This window comes from Nylanderia fulva, unplaced genomic scaffold (genome assembly GCF_048542155.1).
Source record: "Nylanderia fulva isolate GAGA-0341 unplaced genomic scaffold, ASM4854215v1 Scaffold7, whole genome shotgun sequence".
Lineage (NCBI taxonomy): Eukaryota > Metazoa > Arthropoda > Insecta > Hymenoptera > Formicidae > Nylanderia > Nylanderia fulva.
The window spans coordinates 1,621,970-1,640,885 of NW_028190807.1; the positions used below are offsets into that span (position 1 = coordinate 1,621,970).

Below are 18,916 nucleotides of genomic sequence, written 5' to 3' on the forward strand. Positions count from 1 at the left end.
ATAAGAGAGAAAAAGGAAAAACGAAAATTCAATGAAACAAAAAGTACCATCTTCGAGAAAGTATCCTCTAAGTCGAGCACCGGTTTACTACTAGATACAGTGTAGTGCCGTCTCTTCTCCCGCGGTATTTGTCTTCGTCGCGGACCCTCCACTTTCTTCTCCGTCATCTCTTTGATAATCTGTTTGGCAGCCTCACTTTTGAACACCGGCGACAATTGTGGCGATTCGGACTTGTTTGCATTCGTCGTTGCGGCTGCGACAGGGATCGGTCGCGCATCATGGACGCCGGAGTTAGTCGTCGACGTTAATTCAGAGCTTGCGGTATCCGCGAGAGTCGCAATTTTGTCGTATTGCCTATACGGTGGTCCGAACGGATGATTAGGCTGATTAGGATAGTGAGGCTGTGCGATGACCATCGCCGCTTGCGACGGATAATTTTGATTCTGGCTCGGGCTGTATGATGATGCGGTGGAGTAGTTGGGCGAACTCATCGGTATGTAAGAGCTGGACGTAGGGCTGTCCGTGTACGGCGATAAAGTGCTATCGGAACTGCCGTCGTGATTTTCGAACTGCGATTGAATGTCAAAAAAAATGTAAACGGGATTAACAAAAATAAATGAGCGAGATGGCAGTGGGCGAGGTAAAATAAAATCATACGCTAATATCCGTAAAAATAAATATTTGAACGTGCAGAAAATAAAATTTAGCTCATCACAGGATGATCCGAAACTCCATCGCGTCGTTTTTCAAGTATCGCCTGATGCGTTGCTACCTAGAGCTTACCCTAATTTTATGTCGTCGCGCCATCATGCTCTTCAGAGCGTGCATGCTGTCGCCGCGTGGTGGAGGTACTACCGGTCCGTAATGTATTCCTGCAGAGTTTTGCTTTTGTCCACCAAAACCGCGTGGTAGAGACATGCTTCTTTGGAACTGAACGTCGTCTAGCTCAGACAGTTGAACCGTGCTTTGCGCGTGAATGATCGATGGTGATTCCTCCACTACTCTACCCAGTTGAGCTTTCTAAATGTTAAAAGATTTCTATATTAGAACACACGTAGTAAATCAAAAAAATTGATGCCATTTTTTAAATTAGAATTAATTGCTCGAAAGTAAAAATCACATTTGAAAAAAATTATACAAAAAAAAAACATTATTTATATCTGTATTAGCGACTTACTTCGAATTTTTGGGAACCACCCAAGTCATCATCGCACAATCTCTTTGCGCTGCCTGGTGCTTGAAGGCCGTTCGTCAGAGGAATTCCAATATTTCCGGTTCTATCTCCGCGATCCCTTTGCCGCCTTTCCGACTCGCGTTTCACTATACGTACCGTTTTAATTTCTTGCTTCTCGCGATTGTGCATTAATCCTGCGAACGCGGAACAGAAATTAAATTTTTGTCAGCGCCACAAGCTTAACACTTTCGCGACGGAAGAAACGGCTTACCGGCGAATTTGTTGTCTTCATTTTGTCTATAATTGTCATTCAATAATAATGTCTCCTCGTTTAATGGCGGCGGCGGTGGAGGCGGCGGAATATATTCCGGAGCGAAATTCGGCGTGCCATTCAACAACATATTTCCATTGTGCTTGCTCGTATCGATAATGTAATCACCTTGAATAAGAAACAATAGATTAATAAATAAATACGTAATAAAATTATTTTTTTACAACTTTAATATTTCGACAACCAAGATATTATTTCAATTAATATGACACCATAAATTTATATATATATATATATCGTTCAACGAATATTACCTGTTATTCTAGAATCTGTATTAACGTACAAAGGCGCAACTTGGATCGCGCTACCTTTGCCCTGCATTTGATCTTTCAATAATTGTTGCTTTAATTGATGTTGTTGAATCTGTTCGCGCAATTGCGGCGAAAGCGCCGATATGTGATTTTGGGAAGGTTGCACGAAGGATTGATTTTGTGGACGATTTAGCGGAGATAAATCCTTGTATTGCGTAGGAGAGCCATATCGCTGATGAGAATTATCGTTTTGCCTATTCGGAGGTGAGATGGATAAAGATGGACTTGATGGCGAGTCTAAACCGTGGTCCAGAGTTATTCCGGAATCTAAGTCGGTCTCTAGCCAAGAATTTTGCGTACGCTTTTTCGGCTGATGCACTTGAGGGGCTGAGAAAAAATAAATGTTTTTAATTATATTATTAAATTAATAAGCATTTTTGAGAATATATATATATATATATATATATATATATATATATCCTAATAAGTAATAATAAATACAACGAATATTTATCTCTCTCTCTATTGTAATTAATTATAATTATATTTTAGCTCTTGAGTTTTGAGAAATCTAATGAATTTAATGCGCATTACATTTTTGTATTTAAACTTACCGTGCAGAGGCTGCGGGCGAATTTGCTGCACCAAACTATGAGATTTCTCTGTGAGTTGGCGAACTTGAACGCTCAGTTCCTTCCTTTGTCTCTGCAGATCGCCGACGAGTTGTTGCATCCGTCGTAATTCCGCTTCCAGAGGTGCGGTCGTACTCGGAGTATCTCTCGTAATATTACCGGCGTATCTTCTAGACGCTTGCACTTTTTGCCTCAATACCACCAAATCTTGCTCCAATCTCGCATTTTCGGCTACCGTCTCCTCGAGTTTCTGCAAACCATGAGAAAGTTATCGAGGCTGTCGGAGTGAAAATGCGCGATTGACAATAAATTAACGATAGGCGATCGCGTTGCATGGCAAGAATGGCAACTAAACAGCAAACGGCGGAACTGAAATTATTGTGTTGTGAATAATGCAAATTACCTGGAAGAATACTGGTTTTACCTGGAAACAATGAATCGAATATTTAATTGCAGTAATGTAATTATGCGATCTATTCTCGTTATCCAAATATATTACTACTATTATTTTCATGATATTGCAAATTGATATTGCAAAAGCACTAAAGAAGATTGAGAGAGATATCAGATATCATAAATAAATTATTTTAATTTAATTTTTATGAAGAAACGAGATTAGTTTCTTCATTCTTTTCCTCTATCTCTCTCTCTCTCTCTCTCTCTCTCTCTCTATTTTTAAATCATCCGACAATCTGTTATAAGCAGAAACATCGTTAATAATAAAGCACTTTTTTACTTGTACGCTTTGATTTAAGTCTGTCGAGAAAAGCATGAAAAATGAGAAGCGGCAATTACCCTCATTATGAAATTTAGATTGACGCGCAATTTACGCTTGTTTTTCCGCCAATCAATCTTGCCAATCATTTTCAATAGCGGATTCGCGCGCGATTCGTTCGGAACACGAGAGAACGGACAGAAACGCGCATTAGCCTCTGTCAGATGCGCTTTGAAAATTGTTTACCTTCGAGTTGTGAGCGAGCAACACCCTCACTCTGCTCAACTCGCGCTCCAACAGAAGTTGCTGCTTCCGGTATCGTTCGGCTTCGGCCAAATTGCTTCTGCTACCTTGCAGTTTGTGCCGCAACCCGCCCAAAGCCTTCTCGAGTATTTCCTACAATCGTATCGAGTCAATCATGCATCTAATACGATACAGCGATTTCTATATCTTGGAATTAGGACAATTCGTATCATCTTCCAGCTTATCGTTATATCTGAACGTTTCAATTTCAAGCGAATAACGACACATTGATTCTTCTAAATCGTAGACGCGATAGGTATTACATTGAGACGAACGAGGACATGATTGGAATTTTTCTCGAGTTTAAGGTATTTGATATATAAAATTGCTTTCGAGAATACTGGAGGAAAAATTGTTTTAAGAGAAAAAAGCTTTTTTATATATATTTATTAATTAGACGCTTTTGTTTTGTTTCCCTACAGAGTACTTGAAAATTTTCAAGTAATTTTAAGATTTCGGAGTAGTATATCATATTATTGTAGTATAGATGTAGATGTTGATACAAACCTTGTCTTGTTGGAGACTGTGCAGCGTGCCAGATTCCTCTTGAAGCAATCGATCGAGTTTGTAGAGCTGCTGCACTTTGGCCTGCGACATAGAAAGGATACCGAGTGAACTAGTGAAGCTTTCAAGTTTCACTGTTCAAGGGACAAGTTAGGTATAGGGTTTCAATCGGAACGAATCTTGGGAAAAGAGAGATCCGCCATCGTTAATCCTAGAACAACGTGAACCTCTGTTCTCTCGGTATTTGTCTTTATTCTTGCCCATGAATAGGACTCTCTTTCGTGTTTAGAATATATTTTTATCCTTTCCAACCAAGAAATTTTATCAAGAAATACTTCGATAATTTTATATTTTGCAGCTTCGATACAACAATTTTAATTGATTAAAATAACACATTTTCTAGCATTTTCTTCTCAACGATTATTTTATATTTCTTCGAAATTAGTCAATTAATTATATAAACAGTTGTCAAAAAATTTTTAAATGTTGTTTCCATAAATATGTATATGTCTAAAAATATTTTATTTTTTGACAATCTTTAATATAATTAACTTATATTTGAAAAGATACATAAAATAAGCGCTAGAAGAAAATTCTGAATAAATGTGTTATTATAATATATTAAAATAAAGCAGTAACTGAACATTCGATTGCACAAAAATATATATTATTATTTAAAAAACATTAATTATTAAAATTCTTTGTTATTCGTCCAAGTTTAGTGCATCACGTGCACATGTCAAAAATTGTCAAGAGCTCAAACCAATAATAAGAAGGAAATAAGACGTAAGATACTAAGTGGACATTGTCCGTAGAGACCCGAAACGCCTAGAGAGTATATTCTACGGTAAAGTGAGCTCTTCGTAGAATTTACGAGAAGTCGTAAGTGTCGTCCCAATTCTGTCTCTCATGTGGTCTATAAGGATCGTACCTTAATTTTTTCACGTACGCTTTTCTTCCAATCGGCTTTTTGCAATCTGTCCATCACGAATGCGCTTAGTGTTTATAGCACGCGAGAGATCAGGAATTGCTTTCATTGGTCAAGAAGACAGCGCATTACGCTAAGTGTGCTTTTTAGCGCAGAGGATCACTTAGCAGTAAGAACATAACAATAGAAAATAGAAAATGGAACGGACGAAATATTGAACGACTTTTGTTTTAGATGTCAAATATATCTTTCGTAAGTAACATCCGACGTAGAGTTTAAAAAGTAGAGAAAGTTAATCAAAATTATTTACATGTTCACTACGAAATCGCATATTTTCAATTACTATAAAGAATTTAAAGAAAATATTGCTTAAAAAAGGAATTATTTGACTCCAAATAAATTAATAAATAACCGTTCTTCCATCAGTATAGATTCGCATAAATAAAATCTGCGAGGCATTTTCATGTTAATTAAAATTAATTGAATCACCTGTAACTGTCCATGATCGGGACTCAATCTATCCCAATCTCTGCGCTCCTCGGCCAGCAATCGTTGCTCTTGCACCCTCTGATTAAATTCCAGACGATCGCGATGATCCCTTGCATTTTCGTGCATGAGATCGTGGCGAGAACCGGAAACATTGTTGGTCCCATTGGCAGTGTTACGATTATACAGGGAACCCAACTTCACCATATTATCCACGAGGTTCACGAGAGGCTTGCTCTTCTCGTACTAATTAAAAAAAAGCAAAACATGAATAGACAAATAATATTAAACAAAATTTGAAATCGCACTAAATAAAGTAACGAATTGACAACATTTTCACTCTAACAAAAATTGTTGAGGAAAAATCCAATTCCAAAGATTAGGTTTGAGTTATTTTTTTAGGCAGGTAGAAACATAAAATACCTATTTCATGCGACAAACGTGTCTCACCTGCTTCTCAAGGTCCATCAGGTGTCTCTTGAGTTCCTCGAGTTTTTGAAGATTCTCCAGTCGTCTCGGTGTGTCGAGTTCCGCCAGTCTAGCCTGCGGATGCAAACAAAAATACACGAAACGTTTATCTCACTACATTAAAAGCTTCTTCGTTTCTCGCGTGCCAATTAACGCATACATTTTCGCTAAGCGACTCGTCGCTCCGTGATACTCATTGCAAGCCAAATAATAATGCAACGGACACATAGTTGCGTAGAAAGGCGACCCAAAGTTCGACTCGACTTTCTCCTCGAATCTCGCACGTTACGGAATTACAACGTGTATTTATTTACGTTCTATATCTCGTACTAAACATAGTCGTCTAATATTTACGCAACAATTATATTCTTCAGGTTATCAAAATAAAAACTTGTAAGCTTTCAATTTAAATATAGAAACAAGCAAATCGCGCTTTTTTCTCAATCAATCGCGCTTTACGGATCTTACGATCCGTAAAGTATCGTATAATCGAATACGTATTTAATCTCTCAGATTTAAGTCCCCCGTTATTCGCGACGAGAGAAACGACGTCGATCGCTCATACTGCATCATCGTCACGTGGCTTCGCAATTTGCAATCGATCTAATTCAAACACATCCTGAAAGATCTCGTCAAACTGCACGGTCGTCCATCACAAAGCGAATCGTCACTTTCTCTCTAACGGTTAAAGCGGTCGTTTAATAAATCGGCAACGACTCCTCGAGAGCTCGAGGTGCCGCGACGTGTCCTCGTCGTCCGCATCGTCATCGGATGGATCTCATCGTCATCTAATTACTGTGAAAATTTCTAGCGCGAGACTCGCGCGATATAAAGCTTCTCTTCGGACCTGCGCCTCGATCTCCATGTGACACGTCTCCATCGCCTTGAGGACCGTCGCGTTCTGACGTCGCAACTGGATCAGCAGTAGCACCAGCTCCTCATGGGTCCTGCCGAGAAGCTCGCCAGCGGAGACGCGCACCAACCCGGACGTCACCTGCCTGCCGTCCGCTCTCAGGGAACTGTTGACGTTACTCTGTCGAGGCATGCAATTGTCTGTTAGCCATATACACGCGCAAACAATCGCGCACGGAATTGCGACAAATTTCGCCCGACGCGCAAATATTTATTTATTTATTTATTTTTATTAATTGCGGAAAGAAAGACAAAACGCTCCAACGAGAGATTACTCTGATCGCGCGATTATTGTTCGCGGAATACCTATATTTTCGAGCATGCGGATTTGATTGGCATGGAAGAGGAGAAAATCATGTTATTATCGAAACACAGCGCAAGTTGATATTAATACCACAAAACACAGCTGCATCAACACAAAAACCCACAGCAATAAGATATCGTATGCTCTGAATCATTCGATTCAGTGAGATCTTTCAGAATATGCACGATACCATTCGTTTGATATATCTTTTTTTTTATATATTTATCTAACATCAATTTTGTTATTATGGCAATTTACGATACAATATCTACTAAATCGTATTGCCCGAGAATGGAAAGTACAGAAAGAGAGGAATTAAATTACGAGCGTACACGAGATATACAGATATTCCGGCCGTCCGGTTTCGCGAGCCGAAACTGATAAAACCGTGGAAACTAGCTTTTGCGTGGAACAAATTTCCGCATAAATGCGGAAAATAGAGGATCCGCGGTGAGCCGCATCGGCTCGAATTAGGTAGCCTGTATTGAAATTTCTGCCGGTGGTTTTATCAGTCAGAGAGAGAGAGAGAGAGAGAGAGAGTTGCGCCTATTCGTGAGGCAAGTTATTTTAACTGTGCAGAATTTCTCGGTGACAGCGCGGAACGAAGATTACGGTTCAGCCGATCTGTTCGTTCGTCTGAATTTTGCATTTATTGTCCCGCGTGTTCCAAAACCGCTACGTTTTAATGGCTCTTACGGCTGGATTTGTGGTAGCTTGAAAGCGAAGGGTTTATATCCCCCCGATCTTCTGTAATACAGCTAAAAGCCGTAATGGGAGGTAAAGTGGAACGCTATACAATGCGTGTACACATAAACACTGTCGAAATAATAACAATTGTTGCCGAAGTAATTTGTGTTTATCATTCGAGTATTTATACGAGGTAGATAGTGATGAGTAAATAATAATAATAAATGATATACGCGCTATCAATTTACAAATAGCTGCGTTGCTCATTCGATCGAATATTCACCTGCATTTACGTTAAACAATATTATTTATATCCTAATGTTATTTCTTGCCAGTCATTTGTAAAATTCCAACATTTATTTCAGATCAGTCGGAAAGAATATCTTGAAAAATATTTCTTTCTTTTTTTTTTTTAGTTTAAAATTACATTAAAGAATTGTAAAAATCTAAATTAAACGATAGCTATTCTTACGATTATTCTTTCTCTCTTAAATATTTAGATTTTCCAAAATAACGGTTCAAAAACACTTCAGACTCTATTTATGTTCCATTAATTTTGGAGTTATTTCGAAGCTCGCAGCCAAATTGAGAGAGCAAATTGATTATATTTCTTCCGTTTGCTGCAGTTCCTTCTTACGTTGCAACGATTTTTAAAGGTCACGGAAAATCGAAGAAACGGGAGTATACGTGTCCGTAGTTTTCTATTACTTTCCAATTTTCTAATAATACTCGGTTCGTCCTTCAGAGACGACGTAAAAATTCTCATCGACATACCAATACCAGACGAGAAACGCGAACAGATACAGGTCACGCCGAGAGCTCGGTGCACGTAGCGTTGCGGCGAAGAAAACGGCGGATTTCATTCGGTGAACGGTGAACGCGAATGAAATTCGAAGCAATCGAAGCATCCCGATCGATAGTTTTCCCAGCGCGAAAAACGAAAATTGCGCTCTTCTCGCTTTAACACGGACAGATTCCACCCCCGATATAGCTCGCATTCCGCCTGGAATTTCCCCGTCAATCTTTCGCTATCTTCGAGGTCGTATAATCTTGATCTGTATTCGCAGGATTCCTGCGAGATTGGGAGAGCATTCCCTAGCGAGGAACGATCGCTCAGCGAATCCGGAATCTCTTTTCACCTCGCGTTAAAATACGTCAACATGTCCGCAGAATCGCGTTCCCGAGGAGAAAAGGCACACTTGCTTAGGAGAACAATCTTCCGGTCGATACGAGATGCAGAGGTTAATATATTCGATTCCGGCATTCATATATTTTATACTAACACCAATAATAATACATTTTCATTTCTCATATACTTTTTAAGAAAAAATATAACTGAAATGGACATGAAAAATATTTTACCTTTATGACATCGACGTAAAAGGATTCAAATTCAGAAAATTATGAATGTATCCATAAAAATATTTCACGAAAACATTCATGTACTTGAAACGCGCGGCGAGTCTCCGGAAGCAGCTCGTAAATTTCACCTAATCTTAAATTCTTTCAAGTACACATCGAACAGGGTACTTGGTCGCATCTCTCCCACGCAAGCAAGCAAGCAAGCGTCTCTCTCTCTCTCTCTTTCGAGTCTTCCACTCCATTCCAGTTAACGTTTTACCTGAACCAAACCAGTGGGAGCCTCGGCGTCTATCTCTCGAAGAACAGGCGAAGGAGGGATGGTGCTCCAGTTTGTGTAGAAAATGAAGAAATTTCCACCGCAAGCTCTCGCGCTCGAAGTCTCACGTCTGATGGCGCGGGTCGGTCGCGGAGGAGGACTTGAACGGACTGGCGTCGTGCCCGGGTCCGATCGGCTTCGACCGGCCGGCAGCGTAGTGTGTGCAGCATCGCCGCCTTGCTTGGGTTCGTCCGGTGCTCGACGTTTTGTACCTTTTGCCCCCCCGAGGGCCCCGACCGACCCTCGACCACACGCGGGTATGCTCGCCGACAAAAGTTCCGAGCTGCCGTGGCTGCTGGCCTCGTCTCCTCCTCTTCGTCGTCGTCTTCTTCTTCTTCTTCTTCCCTCTTCCGCTTCGTCCTAGCTCGTTCCGACGCTTTTATTCCTTGCTGTTCTCCTCTATCGACGCGCCGCGATGTATGACAGGACGACGGATCCAGGAATCCGCGACATTCGCGAGGTAATGGATATTATTCCTGCTGCTCTATCTACGTCTGAGGATATGTAATCCTACTTGTGGTTTATTTCAGTGAGCAGTATAGGCGGTCAAAAACCATACTGAAGTTGGTTTTCATCAATCGTAAATTTTTACGGTTGAAAACCAACTTCAGTATGGTTTTTGATCGTTTATGCTACTCATTGAAATAAGCCACAAAAGTAGAATTATCCTTAAGTGTAGATAGGGCACGAGTATCGTTCTGAAAGCATAGACGATCAAAAACCATACTGAAGTTGGTCTTCAATCGTAAATTTTTTTCGATTGAAAACCAACTTCAGTATGGTTTTTGATCGTTTATACTAGACATTGGAATAAGCCATAAGTAGGATTATCCTCAGATGTAGATAAAGAATATTATGCGGTTCGCAAGACGCTAGAGGGATGAAGATGGATTGTGTCAAAAACCATACTGAAGTTGGTCTTCAATCGTAAATTTTTTGTCGGTTGAAAACCAACTTCAGTATGGTTTTTGATCGTTTATACTAGACACTGGAATAAGCCATAAGTAGGATTATCCTCAGATGTAGATAAAGAATATTATGCGGTTCGCAAGACGCTAGAGGGATGAAGATGGATTGTGTCAAGTCGCATTTTTACGAGTAATACGATCGGAATATAATGATCGATGAAGATTAAGATTTAAAACTGGATGAAATTTTCAAACTTGTTCTTGTTGTCGTTCAAAATTGAATATCGCAACATGTTCGAGGAATATATTAGATAGACACAGCAGTGTCCTATTTCGATAACTTTTCGAGTCACATTGAACTTGGCACTTTTGCTTCTGCAGACGATCTACATTTCAGAAATACCGTATTCTTGGTTGCAACACGTACTTCGGAGCAATCTTTTTGCGATAGGAAAAGCTGTAAATGAGAAACCGAAGAGATATGTGAAAGGTTGAACGCTATAGCGTCTAGCGCAAATAGAGAAGTCCATTGTGCATGAAGCTTAAGGTCCGTTCGCAGTTCCTTGGCACGGTGCCCTTGCTGACCGGTGCTGACCGTATGCAGGATCGACCCTGGACCCTGTATGTTTCTCGGTTCTCTTTTTCTCCACCGTCTCTCCACCATCGCTCTTTTCGCTTCGTCTCTCTTTCTCCCTCTTTCTCTCTCTCTCTCTCTCTCTCTCTCTCTCTCTCTCTCTCTTTCCCTCTTTTTCTCGTAGTTCGCTCCCCCTTCGTCCTGACCCTCTCGCCACCCTTTACCGCTGTCCATTGTATGTAATGGCGCCAGGACGACGACACTTGGGTCGCTACTTTCTTGCCTCTTCGTGTATCGCGCATTCGAGATAAACGCTTCTTAACTCGCGTCTCATCCAAATTTTGCGCTCGCGAGGTGAAAAATCTCGCGACTTTTCGATCGGATTTTTGACGAGCGTCCGCGATGAAATCCTCTTCAAAGAATGCTGTCTAACAGGATTATTTGTAGCACAAAGTCCTCGACCCGCGCTTAGAATTTTACGATCGTCCGACGCTATACTTGTTGCATACTGAAGAAGCGACTGTGAGGCATCAAAGATACGTAGATGTGTAGAGCCTTCATCGTATAACTCGATTAGATTCACCGCTATTTAGATGCGATCGCGAGAATAAATGAGAGTCCTCGCTTCAGAATTTTACTCGGCTTCCGAATCATATTTAAGCTTTATTTATCGCGCAATCATGATCTATTCTGTACAATAATGAAATAATAATCGCAATCTATACATATTTACGCTCGAATACACGGCATAGATTAATATGATTTTATCCATAAATTATGAGATACTCATCGGCCATAATTTGACGGAAATATTTTTCGCTCTGGAAAATCAAAGCATTTGGATGGAAATTCGTTTGGTATTTATTGCGTGCGATCTAGTGTTATCGATATCATTCATATCGACTCGTGTGTGTGAAAGTGTTACCAGTTTCCCTCTTTTCCTCTCTCTCTCTCTCTCTCTTGCTCTCTCTCTCGGCAACATTTTAATTAATTGAGCGAATGGAATTTACATGCTGCGATGATGATATGCAGGCTACGTCGCGTCAATAAAACAGACAACGTATATGTTTGCGTGACAGGGACAAAAGAGACAATTATATAGATAAAGCAGCAAAATGACAGACGGTCGATCGTGCAACAATCCGCGGGAGAATTCGCCATTCGATCCCGGATAATGCGACCTCGGGACGCGACAACATTATTTTGACACTGTATTATGTAAATCAAAAGGATTCGCGAGCCCTTTGCGCAAATTTGCAGTAAAGTTTTCGTCGTAAAAGCTAATTTTCACGCGTATACATATAGTATATACATAGTTTATTTTCCACAAACGGGAGGAGAGAACGTTAGATTCATAGGTGTATGCAGGATTTTTTCCAGGAGAGGGTATATTTAATTTTTTAGTTATCTTCAATTTTTTATATTAATTTGGTTATTGAATTTCAAGAAGGATTCCAAGATGGATTTTCTTGCGGATTTGCCGAAATCGCGATTAATACATTTTCTTTTGCCGAAACGCGTGAGCTATACATTTTGCGGTGACCGCGCTGTCAACTTTTCCGCGCGACAGTCGCACGATCGATGCGCGAATCTCCTCTCTCCATCCATCATGCTTTCTGCCATGCCAATCGAAATCGCAAATCGCACGGGCCATAAAACGTCGGCCAAGGCGTTAATAAATAAAGACAACTCGTCTTCGCTCACCCTTTTATGCAGCAGTTCGCTGCAATCCGCGCGCATCCGCTGCTGCTGGTTTTGTCTCTGACTCGTTGGCGTCGTCGTTGTTCCTCCTCGGTCTAAATCCCTGCCGATCGAGCTCATCATTTTTCTCTCGTCTGCGAGCAGAATGAGAGATAAAAGTTTACGGTCCCTTGCCCGAGATACGACGTTTCTTGCGTCAGAGAAAGCCGCGCTCGCAGGAAACGCTCGAAAGGAAGTCGCGGATTTCTGAGAGAATGTCGTAATGAGCGAAAGGATATATACGAGGCCGAAACTATCGGATTCGTTTTGATATTCCTAAAGCTTTCTTTCTCTCTTTATCGCGGGCTTCGACTAGGGAGGAAAAAATTAAATAATAACGAGCGAGTAGATTGACTTTCTCTTTAATCACGTTGATCACAGTCTTTTGTGTTTGCTCCTCAAAGCGTCAGAATTGTTAAAATAATTTTCTTTCATTATATTCGGAATATTGTGTAGACATTATCGCGCGCATTTTTCAGTCATGAGCTTTGAAAATGAAACATTTTGTTTTTTTTACAATGAATTTAAAAATTTTTGACTATTAAAAATTGCAGATTTATTTTCACTGAAAATTTTACTTGAAAAACAAAAGTTTCTACGTCATTGAAACGAACTAGCCGTAACATTTTTATATTTCTCACAATTTCCAAAAAAAAAGTTGAGCTTTGAAAAAATTGTTAAATATTTATTAAAATTCATGGTTGGACTTAAAAGTGATGCATCTGAAATACCCGAAATTATGTGCTGCAAAAATATTCCGCAATTCCGACCGTTGGATTGGCGCACATCGTAAAAAGCACAGACTTTCGTCTAATACGCAGAATATTGTGCAGCCATTGTACTTGTACAGATACAATCGAATTGCACGGCATACCAAGAAAATTCTTGGTGAACCGTGGCATTTGGATTGCAAGCGAGAGACATTTCTTGCATTCTTCTTAAGGATAGCATTTGCCAAGAGCTATCCTCATTCAACACATCTGTGCTTGCACACAATAAAGCTATTCTTACAATTTTCTTAATATCACGTCGCACCACCGCACCGGTGCTAAAATATTACGACCGCTCGTGATCTGACTTTCCCAAAAATTGGAAGAAGACGGGAAACGATTTTATTAAAATCATACAAATAAATTTTATTTACATTTATCACGTGGAAAAATTTATGGAAAAAAAGATTTTGTAGAGAGGGAGTTATATAAACGATTTGTTTATTTTCATTGGAAAACTGCCACGTGAAATTCACGTAATGATACCTATACATCACGTAATAATATTACGTAATCCGTATGTTTTTCGAGGCGAATTTCCCGAAGCCTAATATCGATTATGCGTATACCTTTGTGCACTTAGGTGAGACATCAAAACAAATACACGGAATTTCCATTATTCCGCATTATTAAATGAAGGAAGGAGGATGGGGTGGCGGCATGTACGCTTTATTGAAACAATGCTGCACAAGGGATCTTCGGATAATTAATCCGACCGTTCACTAAAATTTCCGACCCAAATTTATATGCTTTTCGAGGCAGTTCGGAAATTTCGCGATTCGGAGTAGATTCTAAATCGTTATTTAATTTTGTGAATATTAATCGTTTATATTTGGAAGAAAGGTTCTTTTCATCATCTAAGTTTGCATGGACTGAATGTTTTACATAAGTCGAATTATTGTAGTTTCACTTTGAATATTTAGAAACAATTATTTGCCATTAAAACGAAAAAGAGGTATAGGAAAGTAGAATTAATTTTGTTGAATATTTATATTAAGTTTTCTTAAAATTTAATTTATTAATATTATTAAATAAAAATCTATTTTCGAAATATTGTAAGAAAACTATTTTTCCATTTTATATGTATGCTATAAGTTTATATTATAAAAATTAAAAGAATTATTATTTGAGAAAAACTAAATGTTTGGGGAAAAAATTTAATTAATTAGCGCGCCTGGGAAAGAACTATTAATTTCGCAAAGTATAATGTATCTTGAATGTCAAGTAATCATTTCATAAAGAATATAGGCGTTGTATGCTCTGGTATTTTTCTCCACCGACTTTTATTAATTAATGTTTACTTTTATGCTCTTCATATGAAAAGACAGTCGACAATTCATTCGAAGACGAACCCAACGTTATAACTATTTTCCGTGAACAAACTTGCCGTCGCGAAAGTTATCTCAACTCGTATTACGACCAACAATATATTAATTACGCCATAATCATCTTCGAGCTCGCGATAAAAAAGTTAGAGTTTTCTTTCGTAAAGTCGGATTTTCTTTTTTCCCGGATCGGGAAACTTGCCATGGGCGATTAATCGCTTCGCTGGTCGGTTTATCGTGAGAAATTCTCTATGAAAACTGAGAAAGTATCGGGGACATAGTACGGTAGCGGCAAATTACAGATCCACGAAAGCGAAGAGGAGAACTTACTTGGACTGTGTACGTGTATTTCGCTGTCGCTGGGACTGGAAACACGATGATCGTTTAACGAAGCGACCCGCAAGTGTCCGACCGGGCTGATCAATCGCTGAGTGGAATGACCGCTCGGTGACGCTAACCTCAGGTCTCTCATCTCGTTCCCGGTAACCCTGAAATTTGATGAGCACAGGTCAATGTGGATCGATTCCTAGAAGGCCGCGTTCGAGATAACGCCATGAAACGTTTCAACGCAGAAAAAAAATATGAGGACTAAGAGGAAGAGGATTAAGTTCTTCAAGTTAAGTTCTTCGAGTTGAGAAGAAACCTTCTGCGAGACGATGGCTCCTAAATTATGTGTTCCGCGAGGCGTAAACTTTTTCCGCGAATCGCCATTAACTTGAAACTGTTGGATACGTCAAATAGATATTGGCAAGTTTAAAGAATTCATATTCTGCGATTCTTATTTAAAATATTCGTAAATTAATTATACAAAAACTTAAATAATTAGAGGGGTATAAAATTATATTATCGTTAATTTAATAATTTAATCGACCTTGAGAACAGTTTTCACACGATCATTACATGTCGCAATGTCCTTCGCGCAAGGTCGGTTTAATTGGTGCACAACTGCGACATTACATAATCTCGGTTATTCGGTTCTATCAGTTGTCAAGAACACACAGGAAATTTGATCGGTTGTGCAAACTAACGATGCATTGTTGCTTGCGCAAGCAGCGAGTAATTAAGCAACGACCAAATGAACGAACCTAAACACAAGGTAACGAGTTTTGACTAAATAAGGTGATAGAGAAAGGAAGAGAGAGAAAGGATACTAATTGTTTTCTACGTTAGATAGAAGCAGGCGCTATAGATTTTTATGGCGATTAAAACTCATTCCCTCATTCTGCATTTCGACTTCGACATACTAGAACAATTTTATCACGGTTTCTGCTACAAATATGAATAAATGAAAGGTTGAAATATTTTTGATTTTTTGACACTAGAATTATTTCTTTTCAAATTATTCCAACATCCACGCAAAGTATCAATATTTAACTGCTCGTGACATAACATTCCTATATTTAGCCACCATCTCAAAGTGACTGAACAGTCGAGCAACTTGCGAACCATAACAGACAATCTAGTTTCGCTAATAAGTTTTCCCCATTTCGGAGCGTGATAGCAGTGGTTTAATTATGGCGCGAAACTTTGTAGAGAAATACCAAGATAGAGAGAGAGTGAGAGAGAGAGAGAGAGGATAGTGTCTACTTACATGGCAGGACCCTTGACGATGTCGCCGTTGCTTACGGCCCTCAGCATCTGGGCGGTGGTTTCGCCATCCATCTGCCTCATAGACGCTTGCTGCTGCGGAGTCGAGCGATGGAGCGGAAGCGGCTGCCGATGGCCGGCGTTGCTTCTCGGTAACGGAAGAGTGGACACCGCCGTTGGCGGTTGAGTCAGCGTTCTTTGAGGCAGATGAGACGTGCTGACGGCCCTAGGCGGAAGCGGATCTCTTCCTATTACGGACCCCGAGCCGGACGCTGTGAGAAAAAAAGTTACGTTCACTTCGTGAAAATTGTATCTCGAATTCTATGCGTCTTTGCTTCAAAGACCGCGTGTTTAAGGGGATGCTGCCGTAGTTCTGTTTTACCGACTTTAAGTTAGGTTCACTTTTTATTGAATGTGAAGATTGAAAAATCCTCCACAATAAAAGGCAGAAAACAGCAAAAATTAGTTGCAGGATAGCGCTCCCCGTTCATTATTATCAGTACTTTAATTGTGGAGAAGGATTTTTCAATCTGTATAGTCAATAAAAAGAAAAGCCCTTGAATTCAAAGTCGGTAAAACAGACATGGTCAGCATTCCTTTAAATTTATCTGTACATGGAGAGAATTTTCTCTTAGAATTTAGCTTGAAAATCATGATAATCGGAGGGCAGTATGGTATTTTATAGTTTTATAAAAACAATAAAAAATATTAACATCACAATAAGATATAAAATATGTTTGATTAATTTTACTATTTACATATTAATAAAATGGTAAAATATTGTGGTAAATATATATTAATTAGAGAAATTCTTATATAACATTTTTCCGATCGATTACCATGATTTTCAGGGTAAATTCTAAGAGAAAATTCTCTCTGTGTATAATTTCTTTCTAAAAAATGAACATAAAATTTTATATCTTTCTAATACTAAGCTTATGTATATATATTTAATGCGATGTTTGTTACTCTAAACGCGAGTCAATTTCCAAGATTGCAAACTTTCATACGAGATACACCCATGATGATTGAGCCTTGCGTATGATGCGGTGAGATCGCTTAAGCGTTCTCTGGATCGCGACGAATCGGTAATCGTGTCTGTTCAGAAAATTCCGTTTGTCTCGCTTGAACGGGAATGATGGGAAAAATATATGGGAGAGCAGAATGGATATTGGATTGAGTAAGTAATCTTTCGTAGATCGTAGTTTGTTCTCGGTGAGCCCGTCGTTACGAGTTAACGATGTGTACGCTTCGTTAAGACTTTACGATCGATTATTTAAGCTCGAATCGAACCGAATGCACTTGGAGATCCGTATAGTGAAAAGTGGCAGTTAGTACGAAATTAAATTCACATGGGATTATTCTCCTCTGCAATTAATAATTTTCCATTGCGGTAAAGAAATGTTACAAATTAATTGATATCCAAGAAAATAATTTAAAAAGTTTGAATTTCGATATTTGCTTCTTTGCAATATCATTCCGGGAAGTTTCACCACGTTCTCCATATTACATTTTTCATTTTTTAATTCCAAAACAAAGCAAATCTAGTTGTATGCAATCCAGTCTCCTAATATGGCTCAATTTCAATCGAGTCTCACGCCAAGCGAATTCCTCCGGATCAATTGCCGGATGCATTATGGGAATTGTATGGGGGCAGAATAGACGGAACGGGAGATGGAACGGAAATGCGCAATGCTTTGGGAACGATGGTGGACCGCCGCGCCGTTTCAAAACAGGCCGAGACGGTGGAGCGAGAGAGAGAGAAGGAAAGGACAATTTATCGCCCGCAATTAAGTCAATGTCCGAAAGCAGATCGGCGGGGTTACGCAAGACTCTGGCTCGCTCTTCAGGGATGGGCTCCACGATATTACGCGCATCGAGCCAATTATTCCCTTTTTTGTTTTTCCTCTCTCTATCTCGCGTTGCCTCGATAACGAGATATCTAACGGGAGTTGCGCAAACGGGTTTCCCGAAATAAATGGAAATCAAATGGTTGTTGTTCTTGTTGTTGTTCGTCGAACATTGCTAGGGAAATCGGTTGGCAATCGGCCGGAATTCGATCGATGCGGAATGGCATATCGGGGAATCTACCGCGGCGAACGTCTCTCGGCCGCGAACGATCATCGAGATTCGCGACGCGCGAGAATCGGCGCAACATCCGCGTGCGTTTGGGGTCCGCCGATCGGAATCGGCGGGAATATCCGTCGTGCGGCTTCGCACGATTGTTCACGCTTAAACTAGCGTTCACGCTCAAACTAACGTCGGGAATGCAAACGACTCGGCGCGATGCCATATGGGCGCAGCAGGAAACTCCTCTCTCGCACTTTACGCATAATAGGCCGTATTCAATCTGCAGAATGTATGGACCGCGCGCAGTCTCTCACCCTCTCTCTCTTTCTTTCTCTCAGTTTGTGTGATAAAGACATCGCGCGCTCATTGAAATTCCATTCTCCTGATCGAATCGCACTTTACCATAATTAAGAATACAGAATCTTCTTGTATTATCTGTAGAAGAACACGACTCGTAAACTAGTTTACGAACAGAAGCAGCAATCTATATGAAAGTTTTTGAATATATATCGCATCCTTGTGTGTTGTACATATAGTCCTCGCGCAAAGTCAAACATGATTTCTTTCAC

At 39.8% G+C, this 18,916-nt stretch overlaps 1 protein-coding gene across 9 annotated transcripts in view; it reads right to left on the reverse strand.

Annotated features, from left to right (window-relative positions):
- LOC114934598 (uncharacterized) overlaps positions 1-18,916 on the reverse strand; it is a 99,037-nt gene that overhangs the window by 4,560 nt on the left and 75,561 nt on the right. For 6 of the 9 annotated variants that reach the window (XR_014926089.1, XM_085488599.1, XM_085488605.1 and 3 more), the window contains 15 exons: positions 16,282-16,549; positions 15,021-15,178; positions 12,560-12,690; positions 6,640-6,825; positions 5,775-5,867; positions 5,328-5,570; positions 3,914-3,994; positions 3,350-3,499; positions 2,792-2,812; positions 2,371-2,638; positions 1,760-2,143; positions 1,446-1,613; positions 1,178-1,368; positions 784-1,020; positions 48-569 (listed from right to left, as the gene is read on the reverse strand). Coding sequence is in view for 8 of the 9 variants with exons in the window: in XM_085488599.1 (XP_085344725.1) it covers positions 48-569; positions 784-1,020; positions 1,178-1,368; positions 1,446-1,613; positions 1,760-2,143; positions 2,371-2,638; positions 2,792-2,812; positions 3,350-3,499; positions 3,914-3,994; positions 5,328-5,570; positions 5,775-5,867; positions 6,640-6,825; positions 12,560-12,690; positions 15,021-15,178; positions 16,282-16,549 (3,101 nt within the window). In the remaining variant the exon portion in view is untranslated. The remainder of the gene's footprint in view (positions 1-47; positions 570-783; positions 1,021-1,177; positions 1,369-1,445; positions 1,614-1,759; positions 2,144-2,370; positions 2,639-2,791; positions 2,813-3,349; positions 3,500-3,913; positions 3,995-5,327; positions 5,571-5,774; positions 5,868-6,639; positions 6,826-12,559; positions 12,691-15,020; positions 15,179-16,281; positions 16,550-18,916) is intronic. The other 3 variants (XM_085488601.1, XM_085488600.1, XM_085488606.1) reach the window with 3 other exon arrangements.